The sequence below is a fragment of the Elephas maximus genome, chromosome 3 (genome assembly GCF_024166365.1).
Source record: "Elephas maximus indicus isolate mEleMax1 chromosome 3, mEleMax1 primary haplotype, whole genome shotgun sequence".
Lineage (NCBI taxonomy): Eukaryota > Metazoa > Chordata > Mammalia > Proboscidea > Elephantidae > Elephas > Elephas maximus.
The window spans coordinates 104,878,149-104,901,296 of NC_064821.1; the positions used below are offsets into that span (position 1 = coordinate 104,878,149).

The window sequence follows — 23,148 nt, forward strand, 5'->3', positions numbered from 1 at the left end:
GTCTGGGGCAGTGCACTTTCAAGAGACAAGACTGACGGACAGAAGAAACAGGAAGACCATTTTCACCACAGGATGGGAGAAGGAGAAGGTAAGTCCCTGCCCCTGTGAGTTTTACTTTCAGTAAAATGGGTATTTGGACGAGATGATCTCAAAGGTTTCTTCAAGGGCTAACATTATATGAAGCCGTGAGTTTAGGTTATATCTCAAATCTGTTATTAAATTTTGTTCTGATGGTGGAGGACCTCAAACCAAAGGGATGACTCTAGCGCAGGGTTTCTCAGCCTCTGTTCTGTTGACAATTTGGAATGGATAATTCTTTGTTGTGGGGGATTGTCCTTGTGTTGTAGGATGTTTAGCAGCATCCCTGGCCATTTACCCACTAGAGGCCAGTAAGCCCGACCCCATTTCCCTGAGTTGTGACAGTCAAAATTCCACTCCTCTAATAGTGGGAATGGAGCCTTGGTGAAGCAGGGATTAAGAGCTTGGCTACTAACCAAAAGGCTGGCAGTTCAAATCCACCAGCCGCTCTTTAGAAACCCTATGGATCAATTCTACTCCATCTGTTAGTGTCACTATGAGTCAGAATCAACACAATGGCAAAGGGTTTGGTTTGGTTTTTGGTTAATAGTGGGAATGCATACACTGTGGTAAACCAGGAGGAAAGATGCTTTGGGCTCATAATGATGATGCTGGTGAGGATAATGATAATAAGAAATAACATTTGTTCCACTGATTACTATGTCACAAGCCCTACTCTTAACACTTCACATGTATTTTCGTTTCGTCTTCACAACCAACGTATGAGATTGGTAATTGTTAACCACATTTTATAGAAGAAAAAACTGAGGCACAGAGAAATTAAGTAATTTGACCAAGTTAATAACAGCTCATAAGCAGAGGAGCTGGGACAGTACACCCAGGCATTTTAGCTTCGTTGCTCACTTGATCGCTTTCCTCATGGTGGTCTCAACAGCTCTGCTCAAGGTGTGCACCACAGACTGGTGCCAGTCCGCGGACCATTTGCTCACAGTCTATGATCAAACAAATCAACTACATCACTAAACACATTTATCTTTAGTTCAGCAGATCTTTTTTTGTAGCCAGACTTTCTCAATGAAGGAAGTATCACATAGATTTATTTTCAGGCACAAGCTTCTTTTCTTGTTGCAGGCAGACACTATGAGTAGCGTAGAAATGAAAATGTCGTCTAACATTTGCTCAGAACTTCATCATTGACAAACTGTAATCCTCTCTATAAGGAGCGTCAGTAATGCAATGGTAAGCACTTGGCTGTTAACTGAAAGGTCCGTGGATTGAACCCACACAGTGGCTCCATGGGAGAAAAGAACTGGTGACCTGCCCCTGTAAAGATTACAAACTAGGAAACCCTACAGGGGAAGTTCTACTCTGTCACACAGGTCACAATGAGTTGGAATCGACTTGATGGGACACAACAACGACAATTCTCTCCATATTCTTACATGTTCTGTTCCAGAGCCCCTGACGTTTACAGAAGAGGCAACATAACATGAACCATCACTTTCCAGCTGAAGAGACCAAAGTTCAGGCTGTTTAGTGATTTTTTTTCCTTGCTATTCAGATAATAAGTTGGGAATCCAGATCATAAGTCCAAGTTTCCTTAACTCATAGTCCACAGCCTTGTCTGAGATAAGATTCTGTCTGTATTCTGATCATATCAAGATGTAGCTCCTGTGTCCAGACCCATGTCTTTGGAAAGGTCTGAAAATGAGTAACATTTACTTCATGGGATTTTCTTCTACTATAGCATGACATAGATATTGAAAAAAAAAAAAATCACAATTCTTCTAGTCAATGTACTTTCCATTCAAAAAACATAGTTCCCTTTTGAATCTTTCTGGTGTTATGGAAAGAGCCTGGATTTTGAAATCAGCCTTAGTTCACTTATTTACAAATTTATGTGGCCTTAGGCAAGTTTTGCAGGCTCTCTGACACTCAGTCTCCTCTTCTATCAGATGGACATAATCACATCCACCTCTTAGGCTGTTATAATGGTCAAAGGATATGATGTGTGTATGGTGTGTACCATGCCCAGGAGGATGTCAAGCACATGGTGTCAGCTCAGTCAATGTGAATTTTCTTTCCTTCCTTCTATCTATCAAGCATGTACTTTTTGACCCATTTCTGGGTCTTTAAAACTGTCTCCTAAACATGGTAACTAATAACAGTGGAAACTAATCTTTATCAACTAATACACAATCCATCTGGGAGAAAGTCATTTCTTCTTAAATCAGAACTAATCAACAGGGCCTCAAGACCCAGCTTAGTCCTGCCATGAACTTGTAGGAACAGATGGAAAATGGGCTGGGCAGATGGAATAATTCCAACAGGAATTATTTATTTGTGAAGTTGGAACCACTTGGAATGAATATTTTGAATTAGGAGAATGAAATATTTTAAGATTCACAACAGGGCCATGAAATTAACTAATGTACTGCGACTACCAGCGTCACTGTGAGGCAGGGAGTAGGAATAATAATGGGCTTTTAAAAAATGGTCCGAACACATAAATTATTTACCCATGTGTGTGTCAGCGTCAATGGCTCCCTTGAAGCTCTTCTGCTGATGGCATCATCCCTCATGCCCTTCCTAAGAAACGCCGTTCACATCGCAAGCTCCTTTGTCTTTGAGATCAGGTTATTACGGAACATGAAAATTACAAAATACTTAGCCACCATTTTATGAGACCTGTTTAGTGTTAGAGAAGATGTGTGGTGCTTTCTATAACTTATATATAGCCCTTATGATAATCCTACATTAAGCCTACTTTACATATGAAGAAACCGAAACTCAATGATATTAAGTGACTTACCCATGTCACACAAGTAGTATGCAACAGAGTTTTTCCTTTGTCTAGCCTTACTTCTCTAATCTGTTTCCCCAAGTGGTCCCTGAGTAATTGAAACACGAATATGAGCATATCACACCTCAAGAATTGACTTGCCTTTGCTTCTGTATGGAATCTAATGTTTTAGCAAGGCATCAAGGCCCTTCAAGAGCTTGTCTTACCTTCCCCAGCCTCTCTTCTTTCCATCTTTACCTGGAGCATCTTGCTCCAGGTTTATGCAGTCATAGGCAGTTCCCTGAACAGAGAGTGAAGTCATTCATCTTGTTCAGCTTAACCAGAAAGCTCTTCCTTCCCACCCGAATACCCCACCCCAACCCCATCCCTGTTTTGGCCAATTGCTTCACCTTTGCCAGGACTCAACTAAGTCATAAATACTCCAGGAAAACTTCTCTGACAATAGCCACACTCCTACCACGGGTCTGAGCCATGCTCCTCTGTTGTGACCAAGTTCTCATGTCTTTCCTTTCACATAGCACCTGCACACTGTTGAATGCAACAGCTTTGTGTCTATCTTCACTAACAGATTGTGGGTTCTGCCTTGCTCATCTCTGTATCCTGGTACCCAGCACAGCACCAAACATAGTACCTCTAAAGCTTTTGTTGAACTGATGAGTGAATGAATGAATAAATGGGTAGATGGCTAAAAAACACAAATGCCTCCTATTAAAGCATCTGTGTGGTATGTCTGCAGTATTTGTGATGGCCTCAGACCAACAACTACACTATCCGTATAGGTATAAATTGCTAATGTCTCATCAGGCTCCCAGAAAGGGTTGAGGGAAACCATGGAATTGGCTGAATGACATTCTCAGAGTGAGTGGGATTAAGCTGGGGAGAGAAGTAAATGGAACTAACCAAAAACAAACAAACAAAACAAAACAAAAACTAATTGTCATCAATTCAATTCTGACATAGCGACCCATGGGACAGAGTAGAACTGCCCCTATAGGGTTTCCAAGGGGCAGCTGGTGGATTCCAACTGCCATCCTTTTGGTTAGCAGCCAAGCTCTTAATCACTGTGGCACAAGGGCTCCACATGGGCACAGTGGTTAAGAGCTCAGCTGCTAACCAAAAGGTCGAAGTTCAAATCCAACAGCAGCTCTTTGGAAACACTATGGGGCAGCTCTAGACTGCCCTATAGGGTGGCTATGAGTTGGAATTGACTCAGTGGCGAGGGGTTTTGTTTGGTTTTGTTTTTTGGTCTAAGTACCAAGGAGAGAAGCTATCAACACACGAATTCCAGAAGATCATCAGTATTGGAAGGAAATCCCAGTTGGTCAGTGATTTTTGGATAGGAGCATTACCTAAGAGGTCTGGACACACCTTGAGAAATCCATTCAGACTGTTCACTGAGGGCACATAATAGGTGCTCAGTAAGTACTTATTGAATGGAAAAAAGAAAGAAAGAAAGCAGACAAAGGTGAGTTCCTCTTTTTCCTCTCCAGACACAAGAGGCCCAAGGTAATTAGAAGCTCCAGAGGGAAACTGCACAAAGGCCATTACTGTTCCCTCCAGGCACCCAAGAGTAGGAGTGATCGTAGGCTTTGGAACTGGGCAGACCTGTGTTTGAATCATGGCTCTACCACTCTTTTGCTGAGCCTCCGAGCCTCAGTTTCCTTGTTCAGAAAGTGGAAATAATTCCCATCTCTGACGGCTGTCAAGAAGCTTAGGTGATACCATAGAATTTGGCCCACAGCATGTACTCAATATTGAGAGTTTCCTTCCTCTTCCCTTGGGTTCGGTGAACCTTGGCACAAGGCAGAAGAAACAGATTCCAAGCTGCACCATTTCACGGGAACAAATTTCCTTGCATTCTGTCAGTCTGGTTCTTGGAATGGGGAAGACCTGCTGCTGGCAGCTGAATAATAAACAAGGATGGTGAAGGACTGGACAGGTTTGGGAAGGAATGGTCACTGAGAACTGCACAGGGAAGGCAGGTCCTTATCTCTGTTTCCAACTCATTCTATACCTTGAGCAAAGTCATGAAACTTTTCAGAGTCCCAGCATCCTCATTTGCACAATGGTCACCACTCTTTTCAAGTTTCACCTGCCTCCCCTCACCCCACCCTAATCGCTTCTTATATGTTTTCCTGAGAATAGAGGGAACCCATGGAAGTATCCCCTGGAAAATGCATAGGCTCTCATAGGTAACTTGGTGAGGAATTAGTCCCTTCAGGGGGTGGAGGAATAATGAGCCCCTAAGATGTAGTGATTAAGATGTAGTGATTAAGAGCTATGGCTGCTAACCAAAAGGTTGGCAGTTCAAATCCACCAGGTGCTCCTTGCAAACTCTATGGGACAGTTCTACTCCGTACTGTAGGGTCACTATGAGTCAGAATCAACTCGATGACAATGGGTTTAGTTTTTTTTTAATGCTCCTTCCAGAGGCAGAGTGTAGATTGGATCTCAGACTCTGGAAGCTCCCACTGTGCACTGGATTTTGCGTTAGGTCTGGCTGATAAATAGGAGTTAGATAGTGTTATGGATTGAATTGTGTCCTCTCAAAAGTTATGTTGCAATCCCCAAGTACCTGTATATGTGACCTTGTTTGAAAATAGGGTCTTTAAAGATGCTATCAGTTAGCATGAGGTCACACTGAAGTAGGTTGGATCCTAATCTAGTATGAGCAATGTCCTTATAAAAGCAGAGAAAAGGCACAGAGAAAGAGATAGAGAGGGAGTACAGCCATGTGAAGATAAAGGCAGCGGCTGGTGTGATGTACAAGTCAAGGAACACCAAGGGTGGCCAGCTGTCACCAGAAGTTAGGAGAGAGGCTTGGAACAGATTCTCCCTCAGAACCCTCGGAAGGAATCAACACAGCCAACACCCTGAATTCAGACTGCTAGCCTCCAGAATTTAGTACTTTGTTATGATACCCCTAGGAAACTAATACAGATCGGGTCTTGTGGATCTTGAGTCAGCCAGGAAAGATGATAGTTAAATAAGTGATAACAAATGTGATGATGGCTATAAAAGAGTAGAGAAAACTAGTCCAGTCTAGGGGTAGTGGTGTCTTCCCCTCACTTTCTGCCATTGGGATAAGATGTCTAAGATATGGCAACTTCTCAGAAGCTTATAACCTAAATAAACACTATCATTCATAGAATCCCATACTCAGAAGGAACCACTCATATTTCCCATCACTGACAGATTTTCATTCATCTTGATTGCTTCTGAGGACAGGAAGCTCCCACCAAAGCAGCCCACTTCATTGTTTATCAGTTCTGATCGGTAATATGCCTTTTCTCTGGTTAAACCAAAGTCTACCATCCTATAACTTCCCCTATTCTTTCTCCCACTCTTGGCTCCAAGGAGGAGTAGACTATCCCTCTGTCATGGATTGGATTGTGTCCCCCAAAATATGTGTCAACTTAGCTGGGCCATGATTCTCGGAGGTTTGGCAGTTATGTAATCATGAAATCATCCTCCATGATGTGATCTGATGTGATCAGCCAGTCAGTTGTAATGGGATTAGGGCGGGATGCAACATCCTCACTGTGGTCACAGCCCTGATCCAAGTTTCCCTGGAGCATAAAAAAATAGCCTCCTTTTATCTTTTGAGAGATAAAAGGAGAGAGAAGTGAATTGAGAGAGGGGGGCCTCCTACGAAGAAGAACTGGGAGTAGAGTGTGTTCTTTGGACCCAAGTTTTCTGCTCTGAGAAACTGTTCGACCCAGGGAAGATTGGTGACAAGGACATTCCCCCAGAACCAACAGAGACAGAAAGCCTTCCCCTGGAACCAGCACCCTGAATTCAGACTTCTAGCCTCTTAAACTTTGAGAAAATAAATTCCTGTTTGTTAAAGCCATCCACTTGTGGTATTTCTGTTATAGCAGCATTAGGCAACTAAGACACCCTCTTGCCAGCCTCTCTGTCCCTTCACTATTACTCCCAACTGCTGAATATGAGGGCAGGTGGTGCCATGGTTGAGTAAAGAATAAGAAGTGTTGGTAATCAAGGTCAGCCCTGGAGGGAATAGTCTAAGCTTGAGGCAGCTTAATTGGGTGGGCTATTTTTTCAGGGGTATATACATATGCAGTTAGAAGTGGAGAGTATAAATCAGGGTTTGAGTTGTAGAAAGTTTTATATAGTAAGGGGCATATGATTTTGATCTTGAAGAATAAAAAGGAATTCAGCGGTCACAAGTGAGTAAAAAGGGTATTGCAAGGAGAGAAAGTTGCAAGTGCAAAAGCAAAAAACTACGAACATGCACAATATCTTTAGAAAACAGTGAGCGGCCAGTGTAGGTGAAATAAAGATGGACATATATTGGCAAATGGCGCAAGAGAGATGGGCAGTGTCAAGACAAAGGATGCAGTGAGATAATTACTGCTAGCAAGATGTTAGCCAAGCTACAGACTGGTCTTTCATAACTCTTGCTTCATTTACTCATCAAAAATGGCACTTTGGTGGCACAGGGCCTGGGGAATAGTATACGCTTTATGTGCATTTTCTGAAAAAGTGAGCATGGTAGGTTGCTTGGATGACTTAATGTGTTAGAAGTTCACTTAGGACAGTATCTCCCATAGTGTCATTCATAGAATGCTAGTTCTGAGGGATATTAAAATGTTATTAGAAAATACAAGGTACTATAAATAGGTTTAGATTAAATAAGGATAACGGAGTTTTTTGTTTGTTTGAATTGCATTATGCGTTGTGCATTCAAATTCACCAAAGAGGAAAGACATAGCCTACGGTTCTCCCCAAACTTACCTGAACATAAAATACCCATCTGGAGGTGCATTGCCTGGTCTTAGGGCCCCAGGTAACATACTTTGAGAAGCACAGACCTATCAATACCTGAAAGCAGGTGAAGAAACAGAATTATTAAGAGCATGGTAGAAGGACAACGATAGTGAAAAAGGTCCAACCACCTCTTAAAATGTTTAGTCAAGAAGGAATATATATTGCTTCAGTTCACATTTCATTGTGAGACCTGGTCAAAAAGCCATATCTAACTCCAAGAAGTAGCCTGGACAGCTACTTTCCTTCTTCAGCAACTACCAGTGGGGAAGAACAAATATTAGTAGACAGCTATCTATCTCTGCCATAGTATCTTAAAAGAAGGCTCCACAGCTGAGTTGGAGAAAAAAATCCAGAAGAATCTGGATACGTAATTTTCCTACTGCTGAGTTCTAATGGCTCTTGCTGAGAATTTTGTCCCTGTTCCTCTTTCTTGCCAGAGTGTATCGGTAAGTTCAGGCCAAGTTATGTCACGTAACAAACAATCCCAAAGTCTTAATGACTTGATTTTTGTTCATGCTGAAAGGTTTATTTTTTGTTTGTTATCTGTCCACAATGTATTGGCTTCTACTCTGCTCCATTTTGTCTTTATTCCAGGTCCTAGGCTGCTATCTAAGACATTGCTGGCTTGTGAAAAAAAAAAAAAAAATTGCTGGCTTGTGGTAGAGGAAAAAGAGAACATGGAAGAACCATACAATAACCTTTAAAGCCACCGTTTAAAAGTAACATTACTTCTACCATTGTTGTTGTTGTTAGGTGCCATGGAGTCTGTTCCATTCATAGTGACTCTAAGTACAACAGAAAGAAGTGCTTCCTGGTCCTATGCCATCCTCAGAATCATTGCTATGTTTGAGCCCATTGTTGTAGCCACCGTGTCAATCCATCTTGTTTAGGGCTTCTTTCTTTTTTGCCAATGCCATATTCTACCAAGCTTGACGTCCTTCTCCAGGGATGGGTCCCTCATCATAACATGTCCAGAGTAAATGAAACGAAGTCTCACCGTCCTCATTTATAAGGAGCATTCTGACTGTACTTTTTGCAAGACAGATTTGTTCATTCTTCTGACAGTCCATGGTATATTCAATATTCTTCACTACCACCACAATCCAAAGGCATCAATTCTTCAAAAATATCACTGACCCCAAGCCATGATATTTTAAATTCCCTCATATGCACGAGAAACCTGGACAATGAATAAGGAAGCCCGAAGAAGAATTGATGCTTCTACAATTACTTCTACCCAATTTTGTGAACCAAAGTAAATGACTGGCTTCACTAGGGTGGTATCAACAATCTTTCACTGAAGGTTTGATCACAAATCACAGAGATGGGGAAGTATCATCCCCTAAGGAGAGGAGAGGAAACAAGTTTTGAATAGTAATTACTTTGAAAAATATAAAATAACCACACAGGGGACCCAGAAGTACCACCCTTTGTGGTTACGGAGTTGTTAAGGTCTGTGAAATTGCCCAACAATTTCAGGGAGGAGTCACATCTTCAGTTGTTGGCAGTTACTCAGAGGATTTAAATTCCTAGTCTTGTAAATGTCACAGGAAAAAATACTGCTCACCTGGGGCTGCTCTCCCTTGGGTCCTGTGCTCAATACTCCCATGACGAGGAAAGGATTCCAAATCCTGGCTTATCGGGGATGAGGGAAGAGTGCATACAACCTAAAATATGTATGTGTGTGGCTGGGGAAAGGAATGGCAAATATTAAACTCTGTCAGGTGGAAAAGAAATTAAATGTAGCTTGTACATGCTCTTCCCTTTTCTGGAAAGGTCACTTTCCACACCTACTCGCCTGGAAAAATCTAATTCATCATCCCAAGCTGTATTTAAGTGCCTTCTTCTCCAGCTTCTCTCCTTTAACTCTCTTCCCAAGTCTAGCCAACTCTGGAGGAGAGAAACAAGTTTTTCTTCTTTTTAGCCCTAATGCCTAGATAGACCGGGCACAAAGTTAGTGCAGTTATTGTTGCAATGATTGATCAAACTTTACATTCTCTTGACCCCAAGCAAGGGTGAAAAATGGATTAAAAGTTAGATTTTAGAAGAACAAGTTGGAGCTATCTGGAGAAGAAAGATGACAAGTAGTGAGATCCCCATCCCTGAAGGTATACAAGCACAGGGAGGTTGAAGGAAACTCTCTTTAGGGTTAGCTCTGCCAGTATCTTGGTTAATAGTTTTGCTGTTTGGAATCTTCCAGGGATTGGCCTATTGATCAGTGTTTTGGAATTGTGGTGAAACAGAACCTGAATAGGTGTCTCTCTCATATAACTGTGGAAGATGGCATAGGAGAGCGGGGTGTGTGTTTTGGCAAGTTTTATACAAAGCACCAGTTGCTCTCCACCAGATAAGTCTCAGTAGGCCTTTGTCAGAGCACAATCTGCTTTTGAATTCATCTGGAATCCATTTCCAGCAGCACCATCTGTTCCTGATTTTCCTGCCATCTGACATTTACCCTCTGTCAACCCCCTCCTCTGTGCACCCTCTCGCCACCGCCACTTGGAGTACACCCATTGTCCAACGTGGATAAACTGAGTTTGAGACTGGACAGGAGAGGGAGGAGGAGGGAGAATAGCCAACATACTGGCATTCAGGGCCAAGAGCTGCCTGGTGAGACCCCCACAAAGCCTTCGCACTAAACCAGGAAGAGAGCATTTGGCCGAACCAGGGCCATATTGTGCCCCAGTCAGTCTGATGACTCCACAAATAATATTGATACTTGTGTTTGGAAACTGTTTGTGGAGGCTTCCCATTTCCCAACAAGCCACGCTAAATGCTGGGCCTCCCCAAAACACTTTGCCTTTTTGCACAGTCCTGCAACCAACTGTGTGGGCAGATGAGGGCCCCTGGATGCTAATGAGGGGAACGGCTGGCATTCCAGAGGCACCCTGGCTCTGGGAACCCTGCCTTTGTTGCTAAGGAAGGTTGGAACTGTAGCTGAGAGGCTCTTACAAGAGGCGGGAGGAAAGAGAGGGAGAGAAGAAAGGCAAGCATTTGTTTTCAGACCTTCACGGTTCTCTAGCCAGCTCCAAAGCTGTCCAATTTCTGATCCCAATTAGAATATCAAACCCTGTTATTGTTTCTCTTAATGATCTTGGGAAATTCCTCTGAAGAGTCAGCAAGCACTTAGCAAACTCTTTGGATGGCACCATCTCTACAGTTGTGCTTCTGGTTGTATGAACACCCCATGCCAAAGAGCCCTGAAAACATCCTTTATTTCAGTCCCCAAAGGCTGTGATGAAGTTTAGGGAGCTAGAAGAGGCAGAAAGCTGCTGGGTTTTCAAAATGTTCGTGTGGGGGCTCCATTCAACAGACATTTACCAGGTGCCCACTTGGTGGTGAATCTGGGCTCTGTTTTGAAGACAAAGATGAGAAAGACCGTGGCTGTGGCTTGGAGTTAACTCCAGACTCGTGGAGGAGACAGACCATACATACTAAAGAGAATTCTGTGGGTTTGCTGTCACTCCCTGAGCTCCAATTTCTAATCTGTACAATGGAGGAAGTAACGCCAACCTAGTTGGCTTGTATGAGGAGTAAGTGCACGTGAGAGAATGAGGAACAGGAATGTGGAAGACTTGGTTTCTGCCTTCCAGGACCTCACATTTGAGCCAACTGTTGGCTTTAAAGGTGCCTATACCTGGCGAAGGCACTTAAAGATTTAGCCCAATGAATAGGGTAAAGTGAAATACTATGTAAGAACAAAATAACAAACTAGTTCCCCTATGGAGCATGTCTATGCCATGCGTAGTACTGGACAACTTGCACACGTTATCTCGTTTTATATGAATGACCCCATGAGGTCGGTAGTATTAGTGCAGAAAGGTTAAGTGAATTGTTCAGGATCACACAGCTGGGAAGGAACCTACCCAGCCGATGAGATCCAGTCTTGGTTATGTCTTTAGTGTTCTTTCTATCTTTAAAGGCTGAGACTTTTAGGAAAGTTGGGGCAGCCACAGTTCACATCGAATCTCTCCAGGGCATACTGGAGGTTGACCAGTCAACTACATGTAAACACCTATTTAGAAAGGTTTTGCTGGAAAAAAAACTCTTTAAGATTATGGACGCCATGCTTTCTTGATGCAGTGTTTATTAGTTCACAATGACAAGCCATGGGGAGCACACAGAACACCATTGATTTGAGAGAAAAGTTACAGATTTTCCATAAGCAAACCATGGTGAAATCCTAGCATAGAGGTCATAACAATAATCTGAAGTACAGGTACTAATGACTTCATACTATTTTCCTGTTTCTGTCCAGTGGTTTTCCTCATTGTCACATTGATAGCTAAGTTCTTCTCTGTGACTCAAGTTGAAGTTTGGTTCTTTTAATATTCACTCAGAGAAAAACTGATGAGTATTTAGCCATGTGCTAGGCTTGCAAAGGAACATCACTCCCCCCTTCCCCGCCACATACACAGACTTTTTGGGGGAAAGTAGTAGAGAATTCCAGACAGGAGATGATCCAAAGGCAATTGTCATTTTGCTGTAGAAGGCAGATACATCTTAAAATTTGTTTTTGCTGCAGTAGCAGCCCGACCTCCCTATGTCATTTCACACAGACTATTGTTCAAAGTGTTTTTTTTTTTTTTTTTTTTTGAAGCTTCCTGCATGCTCAGCAGCTAGGGGAAGGGGCATAAGAAAAATACGTTTCTATTACGTACAATACATTTCTGTTACATGCAAATGGCACTGCTTTCAGTATTTGTAACTTTCCTGTGAAATAGATCCAGTTACTCCCATTTTACAGATGAGGAAATTGAAGCTTAAGGAGATTAGGCAACTTTCCAAGGCTACAACCTACTAAGTGCCAGAGCTGGATTTTGGCTACTCTTCCAGCCTGTTCTTGTTCTACTCTCCATAGAAGTAGTGGGTGCGTGTGTGGGTGGGGGTGACTGTGGATTTAGATCTAGCCATGGTTACCCCACTACAGACGTATTCATTCAATCAACACTGTGTGAGCACAGGCTATACGTGGTCTGTAGTCACACAGCTCCTGGGGCAATTTTCATGCTCTGTTCTATGCAAATGGTGCCCCCCCCCCACACTTGTATAACTGTGGGTGCTAAAGCTGTGTATCAGGAACCATACTGATGTGGATATAAAGAAATTGGCAAGGTAAAATTCAGGGCCTCATAATTTATTCTAATAAACTCATCTTCATGTCTAGGGTCTCCTGTTACCCGGACTCCCTCTGCAACCCACTTGCAGCCACTGAGACATGCTTAGGTCTTACATCCAACTGACCAGGACCTTCTGAGGCCCTAGCCCTCTTGCCAATTATTAACTGGAACAACCCAACAGCTTTCTTACACTTCCCTTCTCTGAACCTCTGTTTTCTCATCTGTGAAACGGACCTGTAAAACCTGCATTATAGAATTCTCACAGTTGGATGAAGCAAATATGTCAAGTTCTCAGCAACACAGTAGTTGCCCAATGCATATTACGTTTTTGATCTAATATTCCAATTTTCCTCACTTGGTTTTTTGTTGGCATGAGAAATCCATTTCTGACTTTCCATGTCTTACTATGCTCATGTTTAGCAGGTTTAAGAGTTCTAGGATGATGAAGGGGTGGTCCTTCTGCCTCAAGGGGCATTTTTCTTGGTAACTCAAGGATCATAAACTAAAGCATGTCAGGATTAAGAGGCCTTGTTGTTGTTAGGAGCCATGGTGGTGCAGTGGTTTAAGAGCTTGGCTGCTAACCAAAAGGTTAGTAGTTGGAATCGATCAGCCATTCCGTGGAAACCTTATGGGACAATTCTTCTCTGTCTTATAGGGTCGCGATGAGTTAGAATCAACTTGACAGCAAGGGGTTTTGTTTTGTTTTTTTGTTTTGTTAAGTGCTGTCAAGTCAATTTTCAACTCATAGTGACCCCAGGTGACAGAGTAGAACTGCCTCATAGGGTTTTCTAGGCAGTAATCTTTATGGAAATGGATCACTGGGTCTTTCTTCCACGGGGTCACTGGGTGGGTTCAAACTGCCAACTTTTTGGTTAACTGCTGAGTGCTTAACCATTGCACAACCAGGGCTCCTAGAAGGCCCTTAAAGATGATTTATGGATTCAAACTATTTTGTTCTTAAGGTTTTGTTCATATGATTTCATGAGGCACCTTACTATATAAAATGATTGTCCTTTCTGTTTGATTTTTCCCTTGACCTGACTCCTTTATCTTGTCTCCCACACCAGTTTGAAAGTCAGTATCTAGGTCATCCAGTGTTAGTGATGGTGCTGGGAACACCTTTGCCTCTGAAGCCCCAGGCCAATGCTCCTTCCATAAGCTCACATTACCTGTGTGGTGTGATGTGCTTGTGTGTGTTGTGTGGGAGGTACAAAGTCGGGGAGCAGGTTAAGGATAGAAGAACCATGGGAACTGGTAGAAGGTTGCACCAGATTTCCCTGCCCTGAGGGAGCAAATACTCCTTCAAATCTTCTACCCAGTACTCTTGGAAAATATCCCTGGAGACAGTGTAACACAGGCTAGTTTTGTATTGGAGAAAACACTGGGCTTGTTCAGAAAACCTCATTTGGGATTCTGCTTCTACTGCTTAGCATTAAGGTGATATTTTGCTAATACGTTTATTTTCCTTATAATGGGAGAGCCCTCCTAGAATGGCAACTAGGGACAGGACTGACTTACTCAGCCAGAAACAGTGTATTTAGGCCTACTATGTGCCAGACACTTTTGGGAGATGACAACATCTAGCACATTTTTTACCATATGGAGTTGCGGGTTTGCAGAAACACAGTTTGATCAGCAATGTAGAAAAAAAAAATGTAATTATCATGATAATAAACCTGATTGAAATAGAAGGGGATTTTAAAGTAATTGGATTCTTGCACATCGGAAGAGAAAACCTGGTTTCCTCTGATCACTTTGAGCTGCTTATGATCCAGCCTCATAGCCAGAAACCAAGTTCAAGTCAGAAGCGTCCACTCTGACAATGCCTCCACCGCGATGCTCAGGCCGGAGAAACACGTGTCTGGGTAAAAAGGGAGATAAGGGGAACATCTGTTCGCACAATATGGGCTTGTTATCACAGTTCCTTTAAGTACTGAAGTGCTGGCTCCAAGAGCATATTTTCTCCTGAACGAAATCTCCGCAAGGCCTGGTCGATTTTCCGAGGGCTCAGGGACAGGTTGTAAATGAGATTGTAGTTGTGAATGAGGCGTCTGGCTCGTTCCTTCTCCAGGGCTCCTATGATGGGGTTGGGTGGGTGGAAGGTTTTTAAAAAAGAAGGAGAAAACAAAAAAGAGAAAACATATGAGCTTGAATGGCTGCCAAGTAAACACTAAAATGGTAATATTTTGAAAATTTAAGTTTCTTAAAAATCAGATGACACCCTAAAAATCATATTTACAGTGCTGGATATACATTTTACATTTCAGGGGAAACTTGGGGGTGATTTTAGGGGAGAGAGGAGATGGGGTCCAATAAAACCCACAGATAAATTCGAAAGCTATTTAAGCTTGTTCTTTGCAGGCATGAAACTTCAGAGGCTAATTTTTTTTTAAGAGGTGGGTGCCTGCTAAAAACAATTTCTAATTGTTCTGGTTTATTTTTATCTTGTTGAAGTATGCAAACATGTTGCTAAACATGCGAGATTTAAATGGCTCATTTTAATGCATTTCTGGAAAGCTGTTTACTGTGACTCTCTCCAGCTTGCTGTGTGATCATAGGTAAATCGCATAGCTTCTCGCGGCTCAGAGCCTGAATCTGTATAATGTAGATGGTGGTCCTTATCATCAAAGGATCTTCTTTGGTACCTACCCATTCTGTATACCAATGCCAGTCTGCTTGAAAACATTGCTTTTTCCCATGTTGAGGTTAGATTTCAATGGTCGGTGAGAAGAGTTTAAACAAGGTGTACAGCATCGCAAAGATCAATAACTCATCCATAAGCCCCAAATTGTGGGCTTATATGTGTCACATACTGCACTTGGGAATATAGAGAAATTCAGAGAAGTGGACTGTCACCGCAGGAAGCTCCCCGACCAATTGGAGAGATGAGGTATACAGAGAATTAACTATAGTGCAATAAAAATAACAATAATGACTGATACTTATATAAAATTTACTATGCTCAAGGCTCTGCTCCAAGCATTTTACCAATATTAACTTAGTTAATCCTACAGCAATCCATTTTACAGAGGAAGAAACTGATGCATAGAGATGGTAAGTCACACGCTCAGGGTTGCTCAAGTCCATGCATTTAACCACTACTCACATTATAGAATGAGGAGGAAGAGATTGCTAAAAATAGGGGTCATATTGTTTCCCAAATATGTTCCTTGAATTATGAAGGTTTATGATACAGGAGAAGGGGCCTTGGTGACGAAGTGGTTAAGAGCTTGGCTGCTAACCAAAAGGCCAGCAGTTTGAACCCACCAGCTGCTTTGTGGGAGAAGCAGTCTGCTTCCATAAAGATTACAGCCTTGGGAACCCTATGGGGGCAGTTCTACTCTGTCTTATAGGGTCTCCATGAGTCAGTGTTGACTTGATGACTTGATGGCAGTGGGTTTGATATGGTTTATACCACAGGAGTCAATCAGACCAAAACCCATTGCCGTCTAGTTGATTCCAACTCATAACGACCCTGTAGCCACTGCCGTCTAACACGACGACCCTATAGGACAGTGTAAAACTGCCCCATAAGGTTTCCAAGGAGCCCTGGTGGATTCAAACTGCCGACCTTTTGGTTAGCAGCTGTAGCTCTTAACCACTACACCACCAGGGTTTTCACAGGAGCCAATAAAATCTTTTGAATATCTTTTAAAGAAATGAAAGATGTATTGCTGGCATGTTGCTCTTCTACTCTCCTGTACCCATACAAACCACAATAGTGATTGTAACATTTTTTTCTCAAAGAATCCAGAGGTGGTCCCTTGCCCATTTTGTAGAAAGCCACTACTAGTTCATTTGAGGTGATGCTCTGGTAGATTCTTGCCATCTCTGTTCAAGCTACTAAGAACTATTTGTATTTAAATGTGCAAAGGCTTGGGTGTGATGCTCCCCTGAGAACTACTCTTTAATGGATGCTCTTAACAATTTGCTATATACAGGTGGGGTCCTAATGTCTATCCTATCCCGACCCTGTCCGGACCCTATCCCTATCCTACCCTATCCTATCTTATCCTGTTTGGTTTGTCTATCTCTCCTACTAAAATGTTGATCCTTTCTTCCACATAATTCTTTCTTTCAAGTTGGCCAAGTGCATCTTTCAAGTTCTTTGGATTGGGTGACTGCCCTCAGCCCCGCCTGGGTGTGATCCTTCTGGACATTCTCCCATACCCTGCCTCTGGAAACATAAATCATGGGCTTTGGAGTTAAGTTTCTGACTGTAAGACCTCAGGGACGTTACTTTAACTTTCTGAGCCTCAGTTTCCTCAACTGCAAAACAGGGAAAATTAAAAAAATATTAACTGCTTAGCACAGTGTCCAGCACTAGTAAGCAGTCACTGATGCCAGGTATTATTATAGGATATTTATAATAATTATATCATAAATATTATTTAAAATATATAAGACTATATTTTAATAATCATGTATTTATTAATAATTTAATAAATTATTACATTAATGAAATTTAGCTGTATGTTAATTAAAAGTTAAGAGTATTGTTACAAAATACATCTAAGAATCACCACTGTGGGGTATTTTCTATTAATTTCTAAGCTTTACCATTAGTAGAGCTTCCTAGCGTCAAATGTAAGACCACTGACTAAAATTTGTATCTGTCCAATTTACTTTGTCATTGGGGGGGCCCAGAAAAGCTGCATAAAATTACCCTTACAATCCATCTTAGTGTTATAAAGCCCTTCACTTTGCCATCAAAATCAAAATAAAAGCAATGATAATATGAATGTCTTTAACATCCACTTCATTTTACAGTTTACAAAAAACTTCAAATCTCTTATCTCATTTGATCCTTTCTTAAATCTGGGAAGTACATTTTATTATTATCCTATATTATAGGTGGGGAAACAGGCTAGAGACTATAAGCTACTGGCCTTTAGGATTCTGCAACTGGTGGAGTCTCCTCGAACTCTAAAATATTTTCTATCTAGACTTTAGTTCACTGAGAAAATTCCAAATCCACCAATTGCCCCAATATTTATCCCAATCATTCTTCTTTCTTTAGAAAACATGACCAGTTATTCATTGCCACCAGGGGAGGATTATCCAATAGGCAAGGTAAGCACAGTACTTACCCTGCTTACTAGATCATCTGTAGCTAACAATTTCACATTTGTTCACCACATCAAAGATTTTGCTTCTAGGTATGGTTAGCATCTGTCTCTCTTCCAACTCCACAGCACATTCCTACAGAATTGAAACTTCTTTTCAAATGTACAACCCCTGATGGGGGCAGATGACCCAGAAAGCAAGGTAAGCATGGGCTTACTTGTGCTTACTTACTAATCTTAGTGCACAATTTTACACGTGAAATGCTTCCCTTGCCTATTGAATAATCTGCCCCTGGTTGCCATTCCTTTTCCCTCTCCCCAAGGATATTTACTTGACAACCTCCATTAGAGAATATGCACAAAACAGTTTCCCAGAAACGCTGATTTGATGATGGATGATCTGCCTTCACCCTGGATGAAGAACACCCTGGCCTACATATTTCCTCTCACATAATAAAGAGGAGTGATTCATCAGTGGGCAAAGTAGGTATCATCTGCTCAGCACTAGAATGGGGCCATGGTGATTTGCTAAATACTGTGGTTAATAAACCAACAAAATGACCTCAGTTAATCCTTTTTCCTCTTTAAAGGCAGTTGTAGATGTTCCCAGATCTGGCTAACACATTCCTTGGCTGTTAAGGAGCTAATGAATTTCATAGAAACAGAGAAAACAGGCATAAATAGCGAGGAGGTCATGGGAAAGTCATTCCGAGTCTAATGGAATCTGGCTCCAAAGTCAACAAAACTCCGTTCTTCCCCAGAACAGTTCACAAGTATGAGAGAGGTCCGAGTCTTTAGGGAGTGTCTCAGCAATGAAATTTATGATCCATCATCTATCATCACAACTCATCATTTCATGTCTTTTCTATCTCCTTTTTTTTTTTTTTTGGTAACCCTATCACCACTCTCATATCTCATAGGCTTGATCTAAATATCTAGACACAGGATTATTTCAATAACCTGTTGATCTCTTCTCCAGTCTCTCCTCTAAACAATCCATCTCAGCTTTCATTATGTTCTCCTCTGGTTGAATGTTTGATGGATACCTAGCAGAGAACAGAGCCCCACCCTAGCCCTCAGGAGTCACAGGAGGGTCTCAGCTTTACTATCTAATACGACATAAGCTTCTAGTCTGTGTTCATTCTCTTCCTCATCATACTCGTTCCCACCTTCAAATCTTTGCAGATGGTTTCCAATCCAGAATGCCCTACCCAACTATCCAACTGTCTCCTCAAGGGTCAGCTCAAGTTCTCCCTCTTCATCAAGTGCTCTTTGAATATCCCAGCCCATATTAGATGGTAAGTTTCCTCTGGACTCTGATACTCATTTGTGCCTTCAATTATAAAACTTTGTCATATGCTGCCTTTTTGTTTTAAAAACTGGCATTGAACTATTGTCTTATCTAAAAGTGACTGTAAGTTTTTTGGAGGCCACAGACCATGTCTCATCCTTTCTGGTTTTCCTCCTGATCCAGCCTTAGAACAGTGCTGGGCTCATAACATATATTTAACAAAAACTTTTCTAATTCAGCTAGATGAATTTTTCATTTAAAATTGTAGTTTTTTTTTTTTTTTCTTTCTTTGGTATAATTATCAAAAGTCCTTTGATCTTATACAGTAGTATACATCATGTGGTCTAGAATTGAGTTTCTTTGGAAATCCAAAGCAATTAAAAACAAAGTAAAAAGAAAAACAAGCACGCCTATGCAGAGAATGACCAGATGGATGTTACTATTGCTGTATGTTTACTTCTTCTGGAGGGAACTAAAAGAGAGAGTGGGTAGGATAACTGTTCATGAACCACACGATCTGATTAAATACAACAGCTTCAGTCCATCTACTTTTGTATCTTCCCCTTGTTCTTTATTCTCCAGGTCTCTGACCTAGTTCTGGACTTTGTTCTCCCTCACGTGAACATTGCAATAGACACTTTTCTCTTTCACTGCCTCCAGTTTCTCCTTCATTCTCACCACAGTCGTTCAAGAATTTTTCTGCAGTATGATTTGTCATGGCACACTCCTCCTTAGAAACTCTCAGTTAAGTCCAAGTTCTCTGATCTGGCATTTCAGATCTCCCAAGATCTAGACCCATTCTATATTCCCACCTTCAGCATTTAATATTCTTCTGAACAGCCCCTATATTCTATCCAAACAGAACTCCTTGCGTTGAGCTTTACACATAAAACCCTGCTTAACTAACCTTGCACCTTTACCCAAAAGGCCCCTCTATTTCATTTCTTGTGTGCAAACTGCATTTTATCTATAATGATCAATTTAACATTAATATAGCCTTCCCAGATCACTCTACCAGGAACAAATTCTCCTTTCTCTGAATGCCCACATAGCATGTACACTCTAATTGCATTTATTATCTTTCATCTTGGATTTGTTACTCATCTACATTCATTCGTTTATTCATTCCATCAAAAATGTTGAACAGAATTGTTCAAGGTATTTGAGATTAAAAAAAAAAAAAAGGAATATGGTCTACTGGTGAGACAGTAATAAACTTCTAAATAAAAAAATACGTCAAATATGATAATGGAAGTTAAAGAACCATTAGAAGCCACATGAAGGTTGGCATAGATCTGTCTAGGGTAATCAGGGGATCTCAGAGGAGCAGTGCTTGAGTTCAAGCTTAAAAGATGCTTAGGCATTAATTAGACAGGTGGGCAAAATGGGGAGTTGGCAGGGACTGGGTTAGGTAGAGGAAAGACTGACCAATTAGGTGGAGAGCTCAGGGTAAGAAAAGGCACAGACACATGAGAAAGCAAAGTACAGGTGTAGGAAGGCAAGTAATTCATTATGACTGGGTAGGATATGTCAAGAGAATAGCAATGGTAAGAGAAGAGACAGGACAGGAACCAGATTTTGCCTTGCAAAGAAGTTTGGAGTTTATCCTGTTAGCAGCAGGGGGTCCCTGAAGTATCTTAATCAGCCGAATTAGAAGAATGAATTGTGAACTAGTCTCTGGCAGTAGAGTGAAAAAAAAAAGTAGAGTGAAGGGAGGATCAAAAACATGAAAAGACCATAAGCAACCTGGTGGGAGGATTTGTGTCTGATTCAACTTTTTAATTTCCTGATTTCACTTAGCACAGTGCCAGGCACATGCCTTATATACAGTTTATATTTATTCAATAAGTGAAAAAAAAAATGAGCTGTCTACTTTTAAACTAGAACACAAATAGAAAGGTATGTCTGCTTTAAAGTTCATACTTCACCTGTGTTACTCAGATCACACAAGTAGAGTGCATTTTCCAGCTTCCTGAACCTGTCTATCCACGCCTCACATTCTTCAGGGTCCTTCTTCATGTCGAGATCCACAAAAGGCTGGGACACTGGTCTGATCTTCAAAGAGCTCAGAGGATCTTCCCGGGCCAAAGTATCAGCAGGAGGGCTTTCTGGCTGCGGCTCCTCTTCTGGAGTTTTCTACCAAAACAACACAAACACCTCACTGGCAACACATTCACCACCCAGAGCTTCTCCAGTCTTTTGGCCAACGATGAGACCACACAGCTAGCAAGAGTTATTGCAAGGTCTGGCTTTGTAAAGCTAAGAGGATGCGTTTCAAATCCACAGGGCAATAGGACCTATCTGCCAAGTGTTGCTGGATATAAACTATTATGTTGAGTTTGTTTTAAAGGAAAGGTTGAAATCATGACATTTATTTAGTTTTCATTTCTGACTTGCACAAGCCAAGGAGTTCTATAACTGATGGGGACATTTCATAATGATCCACTCTGTTTTGTACTAGTGGGACTCATAGGGGTTAGGCTCCATGTGATGCTTATAACCTCTTGTTAGGGAAATTTGTGGATCATGAGTGTGAAATTCTTTCCAAAGAGTGGCTGAACAATAGTAATGTTATCCTCGGCTCATGGGCCTAGTATAGAGCATCATTCAGCATCTTTAGTTCTGTTGGACCTGTTCATTTAACAGAAGAAGTTGAGGCCCAGAGAGTGGAAGCGACTTACACATCACACAGTAAATGGAAGACACAACACAGGGGGTATATCCAGCTCATCTTGGCCGGTATGTAATAGAGGTGCAATAAGTGTTTTTCTTAGAATACACAAATGAGCCTCTGCTGGATGCCATATAAAGAATTCTGCCACATACCCTGTAAAGAGTGGACATCTATTGTTTGATATGCCCAGCCTCACTTTTCCAGGAATTCCCTCCTGCCAATGGTCCAGTTTGTGGAGGGAACTGCCATGTTCTAAATACAGCTAGGGGAGGAGTAGCTGATAAACAAGATAAGCACAGGCTTACAGTAAGCAAGGTACACATGGGGTTGCTTGTGCTTACTTACTAATCTGTAGTTCACAATTTGATGTGGTGAGAAACAGGTGAAGTTGTACACTATAGATTAGTAAGTAAGGGCAAGTAGACCTATGTGTACCTTGCTTATTGGGCAATCTGTCCCTGAATACATATTTCAAAGCTGGACATCTAGGTAGAATGAGTCAATAAGTCCATTGTCCAGGAATTTTGGACTTATTCATGAGAAATAAAGCCAAAGAAATAGAGAAATGGAAATCATTCTCTGTGTGAGAGGTTGGAAGTCTAACAGGTTTTCTATTTTGTGTACTGGAAATGAGAAAACGCTGGTCTGGTAAGAGAGATTGAGAGAGAGGACACAAAGCTGACAACAGAATGAAGAGACAAGACATATAGGAAGCTGGGATGATGCCTGAGTCCCTAATTTTAGTTCATTCTTGCGTTTCTGCCCTTAGGTATTATAAAATACTCCTCTATGGGTGGTGCAAATATTCAAGTGCTCAAGTACTCAGCTACTAACTGAAAGGCTGGCGGATCCAACCCACTCAGAGGTACCTTTGGAGAAAGGCCTGGTGACCTATTTCAAGAACATCACAACCACTGAAAACTCCAGGGGTGCCATTCTACTCTGAAACACATGGGGTTGCCATAAATCAGAGTCAACTGGATGGTAACCTGCAACAAATTAGCTAGTAGAGTTGATTCTGTTAACTAAGAGCAACTGCAACCCAACTATACCAGCTACCCACCCACAAACCAAAAACACACCATAAAATCCTGCCTCTAATTTTGTACATTATCTGTGTTCCTCTAACTTAAACTGCCTGAATTTCTCCAACTCTGTATCTTTGTCATCAACTTCTTATGCATAAACTGTGAAAATCCCATGGCTCTAAAGAATAGTAATTGTACTAAGCCAAATTTGAGCTTGTTTACAAACATGGATTAAGCTGCTGCTGGCAAACGTGAAGAACAAATTTCTTTTGTTTGAAACAATCAAATGCTATAGGAAATTGTACCCACATGGATAACCAACAACCAGTGAGTTTT

General features: G+C 41.5%; 1 protein-coding gene across 2 annotated transcripts in view; it reads right to left on the minus strand.

Moving 5' to 3' along the window:
• Window positions 1–11,716: 11,716 nt before the first annotated feature.
• Window positions 11,717–23,148, minus strand: part of C3H1orf87 (chromosome 3 C1orf87 homolog) — a 97,512-nt gene continuing 86,080 nt past the window's right edge. For both annotated transcript variants that reach the window (XM_049879415.1, XM_049879414.1), the window contains 2 exons: window positions 21,039–21,246; window positions 11,717–14,829 (listed from right to left, as the gene is read on the minus strand). In XM_049879415.1, coding sequence (XP_049735372.1) covers window positions 14,669–14,829; window positions 21,039–21,246 — 369 coding nt within the window. In that variant the 3' untranslated portion in view covers window positions 11,717–14,668. The remainder of the gene's footprint in view (window positions 14,830–21,038; window positions 21,247–23,148) is intronic.